Source organism: Pelophylax lessonae (assembly GCF_965119305.1).
Source record: "Pelophylax lessonae genome assembly, chromosome: 2".
Classification (NCBI taxonomy): domain Eukaryota; kingdom Metazoa; phylum Chordata; class Amphibia; order Anura; family Ranidae; genus Pelophylax; species Pelophylax lessonae.
Window position 1 is genome coordinate 265,965,804 of NC_138769.1, and position 21,350 is coordinate 265,987,153.

General features: G+C 39.2%; 1 protein-coding gene across 1 annotated transcript in view; it reads right to left on the reverse strand.

Annotated features, from left to right (window-relative positions):
• Positions 1–1,803: 1,803 nt before the first annotated feature.
• The window catches only part of CNTN2 (contactin 2), a 211,473-nt gene continuing 191,926 nt past the window's right edge, over positions 1,804–21,350 (reverse strand). The window contains exons 20-23 of the mRNA XM_082245194.1: positions 20,787–20,973; positions 12,677–12,789; positions 6,982–7,150; positions 1,804–2,162 (exon numbers count right to left, since the gene is read on the reverse strand). Coding sequence (XP_082101320.1) covers positions 2,059–2,162; positions 6,982–7,150; positions 12,677–12,789; positions 20,787–20,973 — 573 coding nt within the window. The 3' untranslated portion in view covers positions 1,804–2,058. The remainder of the gene's footprint in view (positions 2,163–6,981; positions 7,151–12,676; positions 12,790–20,786; positions 20,974–21,350) is intronic.

Genomic DNA, 21,350 nt, shown 5'->3' on the forward strand with positions numbered 1-21,350 from the left:
CTCTGCACCTCCTGTACCATGCCCACCACCTCTGCACCTCCTGTACCATGCCCACAGCCTCTGCACCTCCTGTACCATGCCCACAGCCTCTGCACCTCCTGTACCATGCCCACCACCTCTGCACCTCCTGTACCATGCCCACAGCCTCTGCACCTCCTGTACCATGCCCGCAGCCTCTGCACCTCCTGTACTATGTCAGCAGCCTCTGTACCTCCTGTACCATGCCCGCAGCTTCTGAACCCCCTGTACCATGCCCGCAGCCTCTGCACCTCCTGTACCATGCCCGCAGCCTCTGCACCTCCTGTACCATGCCCGCAGCCTCTGCACCTCCTGTACTATGTCAGCAGCCTCTGTACCTCCTGTACCATGCCCACAGCTTCTGCACCCCCTGTACCATGTCTGCACAGCCCCTGTATCTCCTGTACCTTGCCTGCAGCCTCTGCATATCTTGTACCATGCCTGCAGCACTGCATCTACTGTACCATATCCACAGCCTCTGCATCTCCTGTACCATGCCCACCACCTCTGCATCTCCTGTACCATGCCCACCACCTCTGCATCTCCTGTACCATGCCCGCAGCCTCTGCATCTCCTGTACCATATCCGCAGCCTCTGCTTCTCTTGTACCATGCCTGCAGTCTCTAAAATCTCTTGTGCCATGTCCACAGCCTCTGCATCTCCTGTACCATATCCGCAGCCTCTGCATCTCCTGTACCATATCCGCAGCCTCTGCATCTCCTGTACCATATCCGCAGCCTCTGCATCTCTTGTACCATGCCCGCAGTCTCTAAAATCTCTTGTGCCATGTCCGCAGCCCCTGCATCTCCTGTACCATGTATGCAGCCTCTGACGTGTCCTCCTGTACCATGTCCACAGCCTCTGACGTGTCGTCCTGTACCATGCCCGCAGCCCCTGCATCTCCGGTACCATGTCCGTAGCCTCTGACTTGTCATCCATTACCATGTCCACACAGCCTATGACCACCTCCTATACCATATCCGCACTTTTACCACTTTTAACCAGAATTTGCGCTTATATATATAAAGCCATATGTGCTTTCATATCTGTCTTATCTATATATAATACACTCTTCAAATGTGCTTTAAAATGCATGGTTTTCCCTTTTATGAACAAGAAAATAATGACGTTATGCTGTTGGGTCGGTATAATAATGCTATGGGGCTGGTATGAAATTATTTCCAGGGCTGAATTTTATTCCCAGTCTGGCCCTGTAGTGAAGTCCGTCCACAGTAGTGAAGTCCTTCCAAGGCACTTTAATGGCTCTGCTCCTTTGAGCTTAGAGCACTTTAGCTACACAGCTTCCAACAGCTTATACAAAATAAATATAAAATAAATATATATAAAGTGATTTTAAATTGTAATTGTTTTTTTTTATGATGTTTCCATACATGTTTGGCTTGGGAAAAAAAACTTGTGTGTAATAAATGGAGACTTTGAAGAGAACAAAAACAAAGCAGAAGCAAGTGTAAGAAAAATGTTTCCAGTTTATAAATCATGTATACATGGCTTAATAAGACATGACTTCCCAATGTGTCTCATCAAAAAGTGCTCTTGGGCCCCTTCCAGCCCCAACCCAACCCCACCCCCATCTCCTAAAACATTCTAAGGTAAATGCACTTTCATTGTTATGAAACATTTCTGGGGCAATAACTGCTTTCCTTCTAGGTTGGTGCTTCTTAGTTCTAGTCCTTGTTGGCCTCCAACAGCTCATGTTTTCTAGTACTCTTCAAAGTATGGAAAAAGTACAGAGATTAGAGATTTGTACGCCTCTTCATATCTGCGAATAAGAAGAAAGCTGGGCTTGTACATTGAAATCTGAAAAACATGCACTTTTGGCAGTCACCAACAACTAGAACTGGGATTTGCTATTCTAAACGGCACTCAAATCTCAGAAGCGTCATTCCCCATCTTTAACCCTCATCTACATAAAATTGCTGCCTCTGTCTGTTGAGGATATTTGTGTTTCAGCTTCAGGAAGGAGAAGAGGCTCTTGCTTACATCCATAATTTCCATCAAGAGTCTTACAAATGAGATGCGTCAGACTGCAAAACATTTTAAAAGCAGCAGCACAGCAGCAGCGTAGATCACCTGAGCCTTTGTCAAGAATGTTGAAGCAGAATTTTCTACCATCATGCTGGTGCCTGAGAAAAAAATCAAGAAAAATGTATTTAAAGGGTGTAAATAAAGCAATGGCGCTTTACAGAGAATTCAACACCAACAACAGAACCTCAGTAAATTCCACAGTAGGTTAGAATTGCCAGTTAACAGGTAACCATGGCTTTTGTAGAATGGGATTTGAACTGAAACTGTAATTACATTTTACTAAGGCTCAATCTTTTAAAAGTGTTTGTAAAGACACAAGTTTTTTCATCTTCATGCATTCTATGCAGGAAGGTAAAAAAAAAACCTGTGTTCAGCAGCCCCCCCCCCCCCCAGCCTCCCCTAATACTTACCTAAAGCCCCATACACACGATCAGATTATCGAATGATCTGTCGTCTGTTTTTTTGTGGCATGCTAGTCTGATGTGAAGTTATGTCATGTGTTGGATTGCTTTGTATGTGTTCTTTCGTCTCTGAGCATGCCTAGTCTTGCTCTTAAGATTTTTTTCTGTAGAAATCTGTACTAATAAGACGAAAATCGGACAATGTTTTGATGGACGACAAAAATTATATAGCCTGCACATCAGGATTTTGTCAGCCGAAAAGTCAGGAGTCGGCTGTCCAAAGCACCATACTAACAATCCGAAAATCGACTGATCGGTCGTCGGACGAATTTTCCCTACAGATTTTCTTATTGTGTGTTTAGTCCCCTCTTGATCCAGCAATGTCCACGAGAACCTTGCCTCTTCAGAGACTCGCACTCCTGATTGCCATTTGGCTCCCACTGCTGTCAATCACAGCCAGTAAGCCAATCAGGAGATGAAGAGGGCGGAGCCGAACCACAGCTTTGTGTGTAAATGGACACAAGGAGCAGTGGCTCAGCTCGGGCGCCTCCAAAGCAAACTGCTTGCTGTGGGAGCACCGGACAGGAGGGGGGATCCAGGAGCGGCGGCTGTGGGATCCAAGAAGAGGAGGATCCGGTAAGTAAAACATGTTTATTATTTTAATTTAAAAAAAATAATAATTAAGCTTTATAATCACTTTAAGCCTATTTTTACTCTGAATGTGGTTTTTGTTTGGATTTATCTGAGAACATATCTAGTACAGTGAATAAGCACCTTATGGAAAGGCAGGTGTATATTTTTTCTACTAGGGAAGAAATTCACTGTCATAATTGTACAGGCTTTGTAAATAAGGTTATTGGGAGAAAGTATAGTGTGTAAATACCTTAGCCCCCAACATGGCTAAAAATAAAATAGAAACAGCTAAGCTCAGTACACACTATGAATCACACAAGAATGCACAGTGCGTTCCTGTTGGAATTCACATGCGATTCTGTGTGGTGCTACTTTAGAATGCACTGCAACTCCATGGTATAAATGTACCATGTGATCCGGTGCAGGCAAACGCACTGCATTTGTGATCTATATTCAGGGTGTTAAGTCGTTAACATTGACATCGCAACTGCAGAGTGCATTGAATGCACTGTGCGAAACACGTACAGATTGCGGGCTTTTCTGGCACAATGTTGTAATGTGAATCTAGACTAATGATGCAACCCTAGGATGTTTGTTTGGCACTTTTTGAACATATCTAGGAAAATGCCCCATAATGTTACAAGCCCTCGGGTGTGTTCATTATTAGTATTGTAACATTTTGTAATTCATAGCAAACAATAAGAGGTAATTTTTTTTTATATGGTTTGATATGGTTATCTATATTGTCATTAGTTGCTGGGGGAATCTACACTTTACACATTAATGCTGCTTTACCTTGAATGAGCCTGCTAAATGAGAATCCTATGGAATATTTGAAGAAAGGACAAAGGGAAGTATTAAAGTCCAAGATAGAACTCTCCAAACTGTGCACCTTTACCCTAATGCTTCCAGCTGTTTGCACTCTCTACTTTTCATCCCTGCTAATTTATGAGTTTCTGCAATTGATGTCTAGTTGGTCGCCTTTTGCAATAACTATTTGCAGTTATAAAACAGGAAGCATTCCATTTGGTGAGTTTGCACTTTATCTGGTGATTGGCGGTACACACGTTTTTGGCTGATTCTCGTGGATGATGATAGAAGATATCATGGTGATGGTTTGAGTGTATTTTCACACATAATTTGGTGAGCAGTATGTAATTTGTGAGCACTTATTTCTCTACAAAAGGCTTTATTGTCCATAAAACATACACAACAGAGCCAATGGAATGAAAATTACATAACATATACAGTATGTACACATGTATGGGGATTGCAAACATAACACTGACGTGGAATTGTACAGCAAAGAAAATAAGTATCAGAACTGCACAACGTCATAAAAAGCAAATGTGAACTCCATCTAAATGGGGAGATGATTTTAGGGTTAGTTGAAATATCAGGCCAAAGAAATTGCAAATTCACAATGAGAACGTAGAATAAAAAAATAAACAGAGAAGAGTTGCATGCTCAATTATGTCATAATCAGGCCACAATCTAAAGGCCTAATAGATTTACAAGCAAGTGAGCACTTATTTCCAACATAAATACGATACTATGATTCCCTTCTCTTTTTGCTCTGGTATATGAACTTTGTCTATACAGCTAATATTGCGCCCAGTGGAAAAGGGAGGTACCTGAGTTAGCTGGACAGAATCTGGAGCAGATTTAAAGGGGGGGCTCATAAATTTGTATCACGCTATTTTGCTGCCTAGGATCTTGCAGCTATCACTTCAGGAAAGTTTGCAACCAGTTGGAGGATTGATGACACATAGCGGTTCATTTGCTAAAGCCAAATAAATTGTGCACTTTACAAAGTGCAATTGCACTCCGCAAGTGCAGTCACTCCAGAATTTAGTAAATTAGGTAAAGCTCCACTTTGCAAAAAATACCCAATCATAAGCCAGAAACAAAAAAACAGCATTTTTGTTTGCACATGATTGGATAATAGAAGTCAGCATAGTTTCTGCTAATTTACTAAGCTCTGGAGCAACTCTGTTTGTCTTTAGTAAATCAACCCCATAGATTCTAAATACACCTAATGAGTGGAAGAGAATTACTCTAACATTGGATTTTGAAAGGACTGTGTGTAATATTTGATGTATTTTATGGCACTGTTTGAATGGGATTGTGATACACATTTCGGGTGTTACTTTGCTTTTGAAGACAATAAACATTCTCCCTTTGAGAGCTCACAGCTTACGCTTTGCACAGCTGCTAGCTCTCAGACCTGGCTGCAGGGACCACTAATGATGAGATACCAAGCAGAGTGGGCATATGATTGCTATGCCAGCTATGGCTTTTTGCGATCATATGCAGGCTAGAAGCTTCACTGATAACATAAGCCTCCAGTTGACACTGCAGATGCTATTTTAGCCTGAAGGTAACTGTTTGCCTGTGTTTAACAGTGTAACACATTTGTCAGACCATAGCACAAAAAAAATCATAATGCTGAATAGCTTTTGGATCATCATAAGGTTATGTATTTAGCATTTTTCTTAATTAACCACATTTGTAATCTGGCTAAACAAGGCACCACAATGTGCATGGGTTTTGACGTATGCATGTACAAATAATTCATTTATAAATTATTATTCTGAAGGAATATTTCCTGACATATAATGTTTACGTTATTGGAAATATTAACAAATAGTTTCTAATAAATAGTTCTATATTATTTTGTAGCACTACTCCCATGGGAGCTGCTGGCTACGGGTTCCCCTGGGTTACCATTAGCAACTGCATGACAATTAGGCATTTTCCAAGTGATTTTGGCTCGGGCAGGAAACAGTCCAGTAGCTTTGGTTTTTATGTTTTATTTGGAACTTGGATGGGAGAAGGGAATGAGTGGGATACTCCAACTTAAAGAACTATGCACAATAGGCTAGGACAACCTGAATAGAGCTGAATAGCGCTGATTAACGCTGTATAAAGCTGTATAACGCTGAATAGAGCTAGTCACGGGCTAGGCTGCTGCTTCACTTTGCCCTTGGCTGTGAACTAAGTATTAGAGCTTTCTGAGGTAAACTCTATCCTGAGGTAAAATGTATCCTGAGGTAAGCTGTACTCTGAGGTAAAATGTATCCTGAAGTAAGCTGTACTCTGAGGTAAAATGTATCCTGAGGTAAGCTGTACTCTGAGGTAAAATGTATCCTGAGGTAAGCTGTACTCTGAGGTAGACTGTATCCTGAGGTAAGCTGTACTCTGAGGTAGACTGTACTGCTGAACAACTTCAGGGCCCTTCCTGGCACCCCCTTTGTCCCTAATCTTCAGGGTTAACTGCTTGGCACCCCCTTTCCTGTAACAATCTGTGGGAGCTGGCTCCTTTATCCCCTGACTTCTCTGGAGTGGTCTCCTCTCCTAGGCAGACCCTTGAGCAGATGCCTAAGTACTCACAATACTGTTTTTCCCAAAGCGTTCTGCCCAACAGCTCCACTGGTCAGCACACTGGATCCTCTGCAGCTAAGCTCCACACCTGGTTCAACAGGCTGACTGCCTGAACCACCTTCCTCACATCAGCAGGAGGAGAGACAGCCATCCACCTCCTCCTGGGACTCTGCTTCCCGCCAAAAGACACTCTGTCACATGCTCCCTCCAGATTTATTACCAATCCCAGAATGCATTGCAGCAATGCCCACCCACGGGGACAGCCATAAACCCTGGTGTTCTATTGGGCAGGTTTCCTCCACTATTCAACAAGCTCCCTTATTGGATACAATGGGGAGACTCCCTTAGACCCATTGAATCACACCTGGAAACATGTGACAGACTAAACTAACAGATCTGGCTCTCCTGATAAGCAGAACAGAGCCACCAAATGTGTTTTCCTAGCACCTACCTAGGAGGATGCTACACTTAAAAAAAAGAAAAGAAAAAGTGGCACTACCTAAATCTTTGGGAATGTGTACTTCTGCTGGCTCCCCATCTCCACCTTTTCCAGTGGCACAGAGTTGTATTGTCACATGGCTGGCCCCTTCAGGAAGTGGAAGCTCTGCTCTTGTCTTGCTGGTTGCATACAGGGTAGGAGTTGATTGTGAATCAAGCCTATAAAGAAGCTGGAGAAGTAATGCTCATTTAACAAAAATATTTACTGTATTCTACTTTATAGACTTTTTCAAAAAGCAGAACTGAATAAAGACACAACTCACAGAAAACAAATATTTGATTGCACAAATGTATTTTATTAAAAAAAAATGCTACCTATAGTTATAGGTTATCTAATATAATAACTTCCTAATTGCATTCTGCGGAAGTGTTGAAAGAACTGTCTTCATACAGGACGATCCATCAGTACAGTAGGCAGTTAACACTAGACAAGGAGAAGCTACAAGCAGTAGACTTTATATTGTGTATCAAAGTGACTCCTGTACAAACTGTCTGTATTGCTTCACAGCAGCCATTCAGAGTCAAATCTGCTCTGTAAAATGACATTTGATTGGCTGCTATGAGACAATGTGGACTGACACTATAACAAAATAAGCACTTGAGAGTTCGGATAGCACACACCTAAAGGAGGTGCCATAGCTTTCCCTGATTAGAGAAAATGAGCATTTGGGCTAGACAGAGACACACCGAAAGATACTAAAGGTACTTTATTCACACCTGGGCGTATCATTTTCAGGCGTTTTTTTGGCGTTTTTTCACATGTGTCTGGAGGCAGGCATTGACCGCTAACAAAAACGCTTGTAATCTGCCAAAGAAGAAGCTCATGTACTTTTCTGAGCTTCAGGCGTTTTGCCTTAGGGGACAAAACGCTCAGATGTGAAGAGGGGCCATTAAAATGAATGGGATTTTGCTTGTTTGGTGTTTTGAGACTTCAGAGATGAGCATTTTATGAGCTGAAAAATGCTCAGCTGTGAACAGGGCCTGAATGTTTGATCTTTATGCCTATCTTGCAGCTTGTTTCGGCTGTTAAAGTGAAATTCTATTTTTGCCATTGTTGGTGAAATGCAGTGCTTAACCACTTAAGCCCCGGAAGATTTTACCCCCATTCCGACCAGGGGGTATTTTGCGATTCGGCACTGCGTGACTTTAACGGACAATTGCGCGGTCGTGCGACGCTGTACCTAACCGAATTTGGCGTCCTTTTTTTCCCACAAACAGAGCTTTCTTTTGGTGGTATTTGATCACCTGTGCGATTTTTTGATCATGCGCTATAAACAAAAAAAGAGCGTCAATTTTGCAAAAATAGCAATATTTTTCACATTTTTTTATATGAAATTCCCCAAAAAAAAAATTTAAAAATCAAAATTTTTTTACTTTTTCGGTCAATTTGTTTTATGCTACCTATGTTTGGTAAAAAAAAATCGCAAAAAGCGTATTTTGATTGGTTTGCGCAAAAGTTATCGCGTTTACTAACAAAGGGAAAGATTTCTGTCATTTTTGTTGTTTTTTTTTTTAACGTGTAATGGCGGCGATCTGCGATTTTTTTTGCGGTACTGCGACATTGGGGCGGACAGATCGGACCCTTGACTGACATTTTTGACACTTTTGGGGTTACCAGCGACATTTCTACAGTAATCAGTGCTATACATATGCACTGTTACTGTAAAAATACACTGGTAGTGAAGGGGTTAACTTTATTTGGGAGGGAGGGGCTGTGTGTATCCCTAGGGGCGTGCTTTCTACTGTGATTGGCTGGGGCTTGAGCTGTATGGACACTGATCAACGGATCTACATACTAGATCCGAGTGATCAGTATCCTAACAGCAAGGAGAATGACAGGCAGCTTGTTTACACAAGCTGCCTGACATTCTCCCTCTCCCCCGCCGATCGCCGAGTGACCGGCGGACATCGGGTCCGCCGGTCACACGCGCGGGGGGGTCCGTGACCACGCGGGAGCGCGCCTCCGGGGGCGCGCGCTCGCTCCCTAGACCCTCACAAGCTAGTGACGTAGCCCTACGTCACTTTGCCTGTGAGGGGCTGACTGCCGACGTAGATCGGCGTTAGGCAGTCGGCAAGTGGTTAAGGTACTTGGCAAAGAGCATACTAATGCAGGTGTGTGTAGTACATGTAACAAAGATTTTGTATTTGCAATAAACCAAGCAGTATTTGTGTCTTTCTTTGAAAAAAAAAATAAAATAATGTCATTTAGACATGATTTTATTTGCACATACTGTAGATTTCAGATAAATAAATGACTCCACTGAAATACTTGTTAAATTCGAATTCCTAACTTTTGTTATTAAAGAAGGGTTTGCGCCTTATATGGTAGATCTGGTACGACTTATTAACATTTTTCTGAAAAGATTTTATTTCAAACTACGGATAAATGCCATCTCTGACAGATTTCTGGCAACACTAAATGATTGTGTTTTAAAAGTTTTTTAAATTGTACCTTTAAAATTTTTAATTTAATTAAATTTTTAATTGTACTATTAAAACTGACCTAAAGTATAATAATAATAATGCATAGTCACATAGGTGACCACATAACAAATGTAATGCAAACCTTTGCAACCTTAGATATAAACAAGCTGGGTCTTCTGGCTTGTACTGCAACTACTTCAGGCTGCTAAATACTTGGAAATTTGTGTCTGTTGACCCTGCAGCCGTTGCATCCCAATTGACATAAATGAGACTACCTGTACAAGGATGCACGGAACACCTGTGCATCCCTGTGCGGGTAAACATGGCCCTCCATGCGCATACACATTAGTATGCTACATGTGAATGATGCTTTAGTAGTAATTTAGCAGGAATTTTGCAAGTTATGTTGTGTTTTTGTACACTATTAATGATTTTAGTGTATTTTTAGTGAAAATAGCGATATGATGAACATTTGTGCAATTATTGCAGGGCCCAAAAAATCAGTAGCACTTTTTTTATTCTACAGATCATGTGCTTTTAGAAAATGTTTGGTTTGAGGCCCGGTTCACACTGGTGCGAAGCCAGACATCGCATGAGATTCGCACCGCATTGCTGTGCAGATCCCATGCGATGTATGTGCAATGCAAATTCAGCCATACAAACTGAATGGCTGAATTTTCATTGCATTCAGACCAAACTCGTGCAGGACCCTTTTTTTTGTCCGCACCAGAATTGGATCGCATGGGACACACCTATGCAATACGATTCCTGTCCGAAATCACAGTTCGCACTGTGATCTGCAAACTGATTTAGGGGTGTCATTAACTTGGTATTGACACCCGCAGCAGTTCGCAGAGGGCACTGTGAACTGCCAGCGATTCAGGTGAGATGCGGGAACCCGCACTGGATTCGCAGGGTTTCCTGCATCGCACCAGTGTGAACCGAGCCTGAGGGGACTTTTCGAATTCTGAAAGCTGTAAGTGAAAAATGGTAACCTCTGGATTTTTAAAAATAAAAAGTAAAGTAAATTGTTTTTTTTTTTTTTTTTTTACAGTTTTGCATACATTCAAATTTCACCATTTCACAAAAAGGTACAATTTAAAATGTACAAATATTTGTTCAAATATTTTTTATTTATTAACTCAAACCTTTTTTAACTTTTAGATTTAGTAGGAATTTTGTACAATTTGCCATGTATGAATCCACTATTATTGATTTTAGTGTATTTTTAGCGAAAATATTGGTTAGATAAACATTTGCGCAAATTTCGCAGTGTCATAAGAATAAGTAGCACCTTCATTTTATTCTACTGGCCATGTGCTTTCATAAAATTTATGGTTTGGAGGGTCTTTTATAAACTCTGAAAGCTGTGAAAGTGAAAAAGAAAAACCTCCAGATTTTTAGAGAAATTTTTGTCCGATTTTCACTATTTCTCAAAAAGGTGCAATTTAAAATGTACAAATATTTGTTATTTATTAACTCAATACAGGTTTAGCTTTTATTTTTAGAAGGAACGTAGCAGGGATTTTGTAAAATTTGCTGTGTTTGTATCTGCTAATAATGATTTTAGTGCATTTTTTTGCAAATATCTTATTTGACAAACATTTGCGCAAATATTGCAGGGCCTTAAAAATCAGTAGCACCTTCCATTTATTCTACTGGCCCTTTGCTTTCAGAAAATGTATAGTTTTGGGGGTCTTTTAAAAACTCTGAAAGCTGAAAGTGAAAAACGAAAACTTCCAAATTTTTTAGAGAAATTTGGTTATAAATAAATATAAATCGTTTTGTGTACGTTCAGTTTCACCATTTTGCAAAAAGGTGCAATAAAAATTTACAAATATTTGTTATATATTAACTCAATACATGTTAAGCTTTTATATTTAGTAGGAATTTAGCAGGAATTTTGTAAAATTTGCTGTGTTTGTATCTGCTATAAATGATTTTAGTGTATTTTTAGCGAAAATATTGATTTGGTAAAAAATTTGTGCAAAAATCGTGGGTCCTTAAAAATCAGTAGCACCTTCCTTTTATTCTACTGGTCCTACGCATTCAGAAAATATATGGTTTGGGGGTCTTAAACAAACTCTGAAAGCTGTAAGGGAACAATGAAAACCTTCAGATTTTTAGAGAAATGTGGTTATTTACATTTTTGCGTACAATAAATTTTCACCATTTTGCATAAAGGCGTAATTTAAAAAAAATATATATTTGTTATTTATTACCTTAATACAGGTTAAGTTTTTATATTTAGTAGGAATTTTGTGAAATGTGCTGTGTTTATATCTGCTGAAAATTAATTAAAATGTTTTAGCGAATATAACATTTTGATAAACATTTGCGCAAATATCACAGGGCATTAAAACCAGTAGCACCTTCTTTTTATTCTACAGGTCATGTGCTTTCAGAAAATATAGGGTTTGGGGGATCTTAAACAAACTCTGAAAGCTGTAAGGGAACAATGAAAACTTCTAGATTTTTTGAGAAATTTGGATATTTCCATTTTTGCGTATGTTCAATATTCACCATTTTGCAAAAAGGCGCATTCTAAAATTTACAAATAGTAGTTATTTATTAACTCAATACATGTTAACTTTTATATGTAGTAGGAATTTTGTAAAATGTGCTGTGTTTTTATCTGTTAATAATGATTTTAGTGTATTTTTTGCGAAAATATTGTTTTGATAAACATTTGCGCAAATATCATTGTGCCCTAAAAATCAGTAGCACCTTATTTGTATTCTACCAGTCATGTGCTTTGAGAAAATATATGTTTTGGGTCTTTAACAAACTGAAAGCTGTAAGGGAAAAATAAAAAAGCAATGAAAAAATTGCAAAAATGGCCTGTCCAGCTAAGTTTAAAAGTGGAGCACAGGGCCTGGCAGCGAAAGGGTTAAATATTGACTGGCTTCGTTTTTAATAGAAGTTTTGTCATTTTTCAGGTTGTCAGTAAAAAATGTGCTCCATCAATAATTTTTTCCATGTTTGTCAGAGGTGAAGAACCTTGTCCTATGGTACTGCAACTACAGCAATGTAATAAAATATTGTCAAACATTTCAGATGTGCTCGCTGGTGTACTACTACTACTATAGCAACCCAAGCATTGACATGAATGGATGCTGTGAAACCTCTTCTGTCAGCAGAATATATATATATATATATATATATATATATATATATATATAGTGTATGCGAATGTGTATAAAATGTCTGGGGTTCAAGATCTGTAACATTCATACAGGAGTGTGAGTCCTACATTTGCAGAAATCTGTTACCTTATATCCTGTTACAGGGGACTCGTTCTTCATTGCTATCACTGGATCCCACTTGATGTTAATGCTGGAGCGGGAAAGTGTCCAGGAAATATTACGTGGAGGTCTCTTAGGAGCTGCAGAGTAAAAATAAGTTAAACATTCTAAACATTATTCATTTCATTTTCATTTTGTCTTTTGGAGGCTTATGCTTTAACTGGTTCTCTACCAAAGTAAATTTATAAACAGTGGGTTGGTGTACTTTTATTTAGCTACATACAGTAGTCTGGTTGAAAAAAAGACATAATCCGTCTATTTCCCTAACTTTTTTTATAAATATGGCTTGAGAAAACACCCTTAAGCAGCTGTTGCGCCTGCCAAATGCTGTGTACCAAGCAGTCGTTAGGTCGGTAAACAGACACAGCATACCAAGCTGATCCAAGCTGCTTAGTACCTTCTGATCACACCGATAGCCAAGCCAAGCAATCACATGCTACTATTTGATCCCACCCCTTCATCTTGCAAGACAGGAAGGAAGGAAGTCGTAGCAAGTTATGAATAGGAAATAAATAAAGGGATCCACAGAAACTACCCACATGGAAGAAAAATATATTTAAAATATATTTTCAAAAAATTTCATTTTTTTCCCCAAAATATATTGGAAATATATTTGAAATGCTACAATTTTGGCCATATTCAATATATTTTTAAAAATTGTTCCCTAAATATATTGGAAATATAATTTTCTTTCTTATGGGTACTGCTGATCCATTCATTCATTTTCAATGACTGAGATTATTTAACCGCTTTACGACTGCCCGCTGCAGGCAGCCGCTCCTGGGCAAACCGACGTAGCTATATGTCGGTCGTGAGCTGGAGGCTAGGGGGCGAGCGCAGCGGGGAAGCCAATGCAGCGGGCAGGCGGCTCTGATTGCCGCCTGACACCCGTGATCGTCACCCGCTGAGAGAGAAGAACGGTCAGCTGTTGTAAACACAACTGCCCGTTCTCCCTGGAATGATCATAAAGCCCATGTGATCCTTCTATATAGGATCACATGTCTCTATGGTCATTTCAGAAGCCACACCCCCACAGCTAGAATCACTCCCCTAGGCTCACATTTAACCCCTTGATCACCCACAGGGTTAACCCCTTCCCTGCCAATGGCATTATTACAGTAACAGTGCATATTTTTAGCCCTGATTACTGTAGTAATGTCACTGGTACCCCCAAAAGGGTCAAAAATGTCAGTTAGGGGTCTGATCTGTCTGCCGCAATGTTGCAGTCCCGCAAAAAAAAAAACAATAAAAATGACATAAATCTTTCCCGTAGTTAGTAGACGCAATAACTTTTGCGCAAACCAATCAAAATACGCTTATTGTGATTTTTTAACCAAAAATATGTAGCAGAAAACAAATTGGCCTAAAATGTTAAAAAAATTAGCTTTTTACATTTTTTTTTGGTAATGTTATATAGCAGAATGTGAAAAATATTGTTTTTTTTTTTCAAAATTATCGCTCTTTTTTTGTTTATAGCGCAAAAAATAAAAATCGCACAGGTGATAAAATACTACCAAAAGAAAGCTCTATTTGTGGGGAAAAAAGGACATCAATTTTATTTAGGTACAGTGTTGTGCAACCGTGCAATTGTCCGGTAAAGTAAAGCAGCGCCGGATCACAAAATATGGCCTGGTCTATGGCCTGGTCATTAAGGGGGCAAATTCTTCTGGTCTTAAAGTGGTTAAACCACAGAAAAATTAGAGAAAAATCTCAGCCACTACACTCCATATAAGCCTAGTAAGTAATAAGTGATAGCAGCCTCAGCCTAATTCCATGCAGGCCATACCCCCTGACATGTTTTGCCCCACCCACAGTTCTTAGTCATGGAGCTTTTTAAACCCTTTCACTTACCCCATCCTGCACATCTGCATATAATCCCCTTCATCTCTATCCTTCCATTGTGTATGACCTGTACAATAATTTGCACCTATTCCAAGCTCCATGCTTTAGCCCCTTAAATGCCAGAATTTTTCACCTTGGGTTTTCTACTTTCCAAAAAGGCATCAATTCAGGGGTTTTCATATTGTTCTGGCATATTTTTTAACATAAAGTAAGAAAAAGTTTTTTTTTTTTCATCCTTCCAAACACAAAACACATTCTGCTATGCCTCCTGAGTATGGGTATACCAAATGCGTGGGGCATCAATAACCATAACCATAAATTTGAGTTGGCACACTGAATGGCTTTTGTCTACAAAATGTCTAGCAAAGGGTATTTGTACCAGCTCATTCCTAATTGAATACTTGTGTCAGGCAATTTGATTTTCAACTTTTTGGGTTGTTTCCCAAACATAAAGCAAGCCACAAGGGCACTTGATGATGTAAATGACATATATAGATTGGCATGTATTACATTCTGCCTTTAATGATAATAATATGTCCCTTATGTGGATGTAATAAACATTTTCCTTTAATTATAGAGTTACATTTTGTGCAACTTAAGAAAGGATATGAGCCAGTATTACGTGGTCCTAGAAAGCTAATAGTGGGTTTAGGTGTGTGGCATATTGGTCTGCCTTACCAGTCTATAATGGAGTATTTTACCCCTTCTATATTAGGAGGTGCATGAAACTCACAAATAGCTGCATAATTTTCATTTAAAATGCACCAATGTCTCAGTTTGATTTGTTGTATTTGAAATGAGAATATATTAAATTGGGATATAAAGAGTATTTCCTTATTACCAGCAGGTGAAATATTTGTATTAGTCAAATGACTTCATTCCTTTCTAATCAATCTAGCTGGATAGCCCCTTCGTGTCAGTCTCCATCTCATTTAAATGTTTTCACACTCTACTGGGTTAATTACTATCCTTGTTACAGTGGCCAACTGGCTTTTAGGAATTGATTTGAAAACCCCAGGAGGGTGAAAGCTTTTAAAATGCAGTAATTGGTTGCGAATTAAACAATTAAGACAAATCCCGATTCCAAAAAAGTTGGGACACAAATTGTGAATAAAAACAGAATGCAATGATGTGGAAGTTTCAAATTTCTATATTGTATTCAGAATACAACATAGATGACATATCAAATGTTTAAACTGAGAAAATGTATAATTTTAAGGGAAAAATAAAATGATTTTAAATTTAATGGCATCAACACATCTCAAAAAAGTTGGGACAAGGCCATGTTTACCACTGTGTGGCATCCCCTCTTCATTTTATAACAGTCTGCAGACGTCTGGGGACTGAGGAGACAAATTGCCCAAGTTTAGGAATAGGAATGTTGTCCCATTCTTGTCTAATACAGGCTTCTAGTTGCTCAACTGTCTTCTTTGTGGCATTTTCCTCTTTATGATGCGCCAAATCTTTCTATGGGTGAAAGATCTGGACTGCAGGCTGGCCATTTCAGTACCTGAATCCTTCTTCTACGCAGCCATGATGTTGTAATTGATGCAGTATGTGGTCTGGCATTGTCATGTTGGAAAATGCAAGGTCTTCCCTGCAAGAGACGACGTCTGGATGGGAGCATATGTTATTCTAGAAGTTGGATATACCTTTCAGCATTGATGGTGCCTTTCCAGATGTGTAAGCTGCCCATGCCACACACACTCATGCAACCCCATACCATCAGAGATGCAGGCTTCTGAACTAAACGCTGATAACAACTTGGGTTGTCCTTTCCCTCTTTAGTCCGGATGACATGGCATCCCAGTTTTCCAAAAAGAACTTCAAATTCTGATTCGTCTGACCACAGAACAGTTTTCCACTTTGGAAACAGTCCATTTTAAATGAGCCTTGGCCCAGAGAAAACGCCTGCGCTTCTGGATCATGTTTAGATATGGCTTCTTTTTTGGCCTATAGAGTTTTAGCTGGCAACGGCGAAAGGCACGGTGGAATGTGTTTACCAACAATGTTTTCTGGAAGTATTCCTGAGCCCATGTTGTGATTTCCATTACAGTAGCATTCCTGTATGTGATGCAGTGCCGTCTAAGGGCCCGAAGATCACGGGCATCCAGTATGGTTTTCCGGCCTTGACCCTTACGCACAGATATTGTTCCAGATTCTCTGAATCTTTGGATGATATTATGCACTGTAGATGATGATAACTTCAAACTCTTTGCAATTTTTCTCTGAGAAAACCCTTTCTGATATTTCTCCACTATTTTTCCCCACAGAATTGGGGGAATTGGTGATCCTCTGCCCATCTTGACTTCTGAGAGACACTGCCACTCTGAGAGGCTCTTTTTATACCCAATCATGTTGCCAATTGACCTAATAAGTTGCAAATTGGTCCTCCAACTGTTCCTTATATGTACATTTAACTTTCCGGGCCTCTTTTTGCTACCTGCCCCAACTTTTTTGGAATGTGTAGCTCTCATGAAATCCAAAATGAGCCAATATTTGGCATAACATTTCAAAATGTCTCACTTTCAACATTTTATATGTTATCTATATTATATTGTGAATAAAATATAAGTTTATGAGATTTGTAAATTAGTCCATTCTTTTTTTCTCACAATTTGTACAGTGTCCCAACTTTTTTTTTGGAATCAGGTTTGTACATGTTAAATTCATTATTCACAAAACAAGGAAGTGGTTTAACATGACAGGTCTAATTTCCCACGCACTGTCAGAAGCATCCAAGTATTATCCTATTGTTAAAAAACACAAGAGATTTTTATAAATTCATATATATACAAAATGTATATATATATATATATATATATATATATATATATGTATATATAAAATTTGTATATATATCAATTCATAAAAATCTTTTTTGTATTTTTTTAACAATAGGATAATACTTGGATGCTTCTGGCAATGAGTGACGAAATAGACTTGTCACGCTAAACCTCTTCCTTGTCTCCCAAATAATGAATTCAATATTTGGATATTTGTCTCAATTGTTTTTTGATTAAATAATGGATTTCAAATGTTGACTAAATATATTTAAATTTGCATACATGCAGCAATCTCTATAGACGTGTTCCTATCTGAAGAAGGGCGTAATCATGTTAGCCCGAAACTGTTATTTGGAATACCTCGCACATGTTTGTATAACATTGAGCTTTCCAAATAAATAAATACATTTTATCTGCAGCAATCCATTTGGACTTATTCATAAACATGTGTGTGTGTGTGTGTGTGTGTGTGTGTGTGTGTGTGTGTGTGTGTGTGTGTATATATATATGTATATATAGTTCCATAGTTAGTCAGGTTGAAAAAAGACACAAGTCCATCTGGTTCAACCAACAAAAAAACAAAAAAAAAAACCACCAGTATTGAAAACCCAACCATACAATTCCATATACACAATCCTATACCCGCAGTTGATCCAGAGGAAGGCGAAAAACCCAGCAAAGCATGACCCAATTTGTTACAGCAGGGGAAAAAAAATCCTTCCTCATCCCCCGAGAGGCAATCGGATATTCCCTGGATCAACTTTACCTAAAAAGAAATTTTAGTACCCACTTACTGTATATTGAGTACACCCAGGAAAGAATCTAGACCTTTTTTAAAGCAATCTAGTGAGCTAGCTAGAACCCCCTCTGGAGGGAGTCTATATATATATATTTATTTAATTGTTGTTCTAATTTTGTTTTACAACTTTTTTCACCATACCACACAAATTTCCTGTCCTGCTCTGGGGAGGTGATCAGAATTTCTTTTTTTGCATTGTGATTGCTTAGTACAGTGATCATCCGTGTCTAAGCAATCATTTTTACACTGTGAATGGCATCCATTTATGTGCCATTATTTTCTATTGTGATAGCTGTAATTGGCCACAGCTATCACAAGAGCCGGGTCTGCTGTGATTAGACCCTTTACCATGTGAGCACTGTGATCAATCTTAAAGATCAAAATAGTGAGCAATGGCTATGAATGACAACCATTGTTTACTATTGACATGTGACCGCTATGATTGGTCACCGCGATCAGATGGTACCAGGGTCTGGTACATCGATTTGTGTTCCGTTATGTATGGTAGAGTCAGCGGGGACCGATCGTTCTGCTGCATGGCCCCTAGCGTGTGCGCGAGGCATGTGAGTGGGAGGATATCATGTAATGTCCACCCGGAATGAGAGAACTCCAGACCGTATTATTACAATAGGTTGGGTGAGAAGTGGTTAAAACAAATAGCAGATTTCATCGTTCCTGTGTTATAATTCCTTCACCGTAACTTCTCTGGTTTATTCATACCAGATCAAAGAGGCGACCTTAGCATGTCAGTTACAGCAAACTTTTCAAATAAAAAAGGTTGCTTTAAATAAATAAATAAAGTAAATAGACTGTGATCATATTTAACCCTTTAGTAAAGCTTAGCTAAGCCTAATCAGCTCTAATTAACTCTTTTCTCCCTTGTCTCTTTACTTTACCTATTATTTTGCTGCTCATTATTTATCATTGGTATTTGTATTAACATTTACTGTATCTTTAACATTTATGTACATTTTTAATTCGTTTGTTCATTTTTTTATTTTTTTTGTGTATCATTTGAAAAAAGTGCAAAAATTTTTTTTTTTTTTTTCTTTGTAAACTTTTTTTGTTATGCTTTGTAATAGAAACAGAATTTTAGTGTCATTATGGACAGGAAAAATATAGAATACAAAGTGCACTTGTTTTAAAACTAAAACTGGTAAAAGCTTAGAAAATATAATCACTTTTTCTAGACAACTTTTTTACTGAGAAAAAAAATGTTTAAGTACATATAAGTATTATTTTCTTACCCTAAATAATTACAAAATGATTGCTAAATCAATAGGCCCATAGCTGAAAATAAAAATTCCTTTGGTCCTTTAAGGCCCAGTACACACGTACCGATTGTCGGCCGTAAATATTCGGTCAACGTCCGATCGGCCGATTGTCGGCTTGTTAGTATGATGCTTCCGACAACCGACTGCGACTTTTCAGCCGAACAAAATCTGGTGTGCAGGCTATAAAATTTTTGTTGGCCAACAAAGAATGGCCAATTGTTCGTCAGGTAGAGTCCAGACTGGGGAGACCGCTCCAGGTGGGATAGATATCAGGTGCTGGTCGGATCCGTAATCCAAAGCCGTATGAAACAAGAAGAGATGACCGCACTCCGATGTAAATCAAACTGGAGTATGTTTATTCCACATCAAAAAATAGGCAAAGCTTTAAAATATCACACTGTTATTGCAGGACAAAAGAGGTAGACGCGTTTCACGACTAGAGATGTCGCTTACTCATTACCAATTGTTCGTCAGTCAGTACAGATTTCGGCCGACAAAAATGTGATGATCAAGACTGGGCATGCTCAGTGAAGAAAAAACACACGAAAAGTAGACCAGAACATGACATCACTTCTGCAGTTGGTTGTTGTTGGCCGACAAAATTCGTGTGCAGTCTTGAGCACTTTTCAACCAACAAAACAGCACCGGACAAAAGACGGCCGAACGGTCGGCCGACAATCGGTATGTGTGTACGGGGCTTAAGGGGTGTACATATGTGAGAGCTGATCTGCTGAAAATGAGTGCTGCAACATACCCCAGCATTTAAAGCAGCCACTCTAATCTAATCCAATTACCATGGTATCAAAAAAAATGCTTTGGGGCAGATATTGACTGCGCAAGAACATGGGCTCTGAGACAGGTGCTACAGTTACATGGCTGACAATGTGAAATGTTAAAGGACAGCGAGGAGTACATTTTAGAGAAGACAGCTGGTTTAAAAGAAGTGTGAAAGTAGCCATCCTCCTCATACTGGGACAATCATCCCTAACATCCCTTTTCAAAACCATCTGTCACCCACATACAGTTGTAACATGTTTACCATCTTCAGGCATTAAGCTCAAACAATCAATACCAATCCCAGACTTCATAAGATAAATAATATTACATAAATAAGGAGAGGTTTTACAAACTTTCACACTTCACGTCATGTTCTTAGACACATTCCTTGAAACCATGATGATTAAATTCAGGAAATGTACCTGTGAGTTCCCTGTGTGGTTATAAATGCTGCAGTATGTTACCACCACACATTTGATCTGAGGAAGCCACCTGGATGAGTCGTGAAACATCTTTAACATTACAGAACGAGTCTTGTTAAATGTAACTGACTACTTCCAGCTGCTCTGATTTAACATCTCTTCCAATGATACACTTACGTGCTTTGCTGGTAGTGACATTAGCAATTGGGCTAGGTGGTCCAGTGCCAGCTCTGTTATAAGCGCGAACAGTCACATGGTACAAAGTGTTTGGTTTCAGTCCGCTCACTTTAGCAGAAGTTTCAAGACTGGGTGATCTCACCCTATCCGCAGCTGCCTCTTTATCTCCAGCCTTCCAGTAACGAATCTGTGGAAATATATAGCATGTTCATAATAAATATACAGTATGTACAAGAGTACAAAGCAAAATTCTTTACACTAAACTCATGTACGTGATGGCACAACAGATTAGTGGATTATTATGATAACTAGGTAATCTTAAAACAGGGGCTGTGTAGGCCACCATTGATTACTCTAGTAATCCCCAAATTAGCTGGCTGCTGTGGGAGATTGTGGACTCAGTCTTCTCACACTACAAAGAGAGAAGAGGAGGGACAGGGCTAAACAACAAGTAGGGCTGCTGTACAGGGAGGTATATGCATGGGGTCCCCTAGGACATTTAACATGCCTTGTAATCTTCTGGTGAAAGATCTTTTTAAACACTTCACTACTGCTGTACATTTA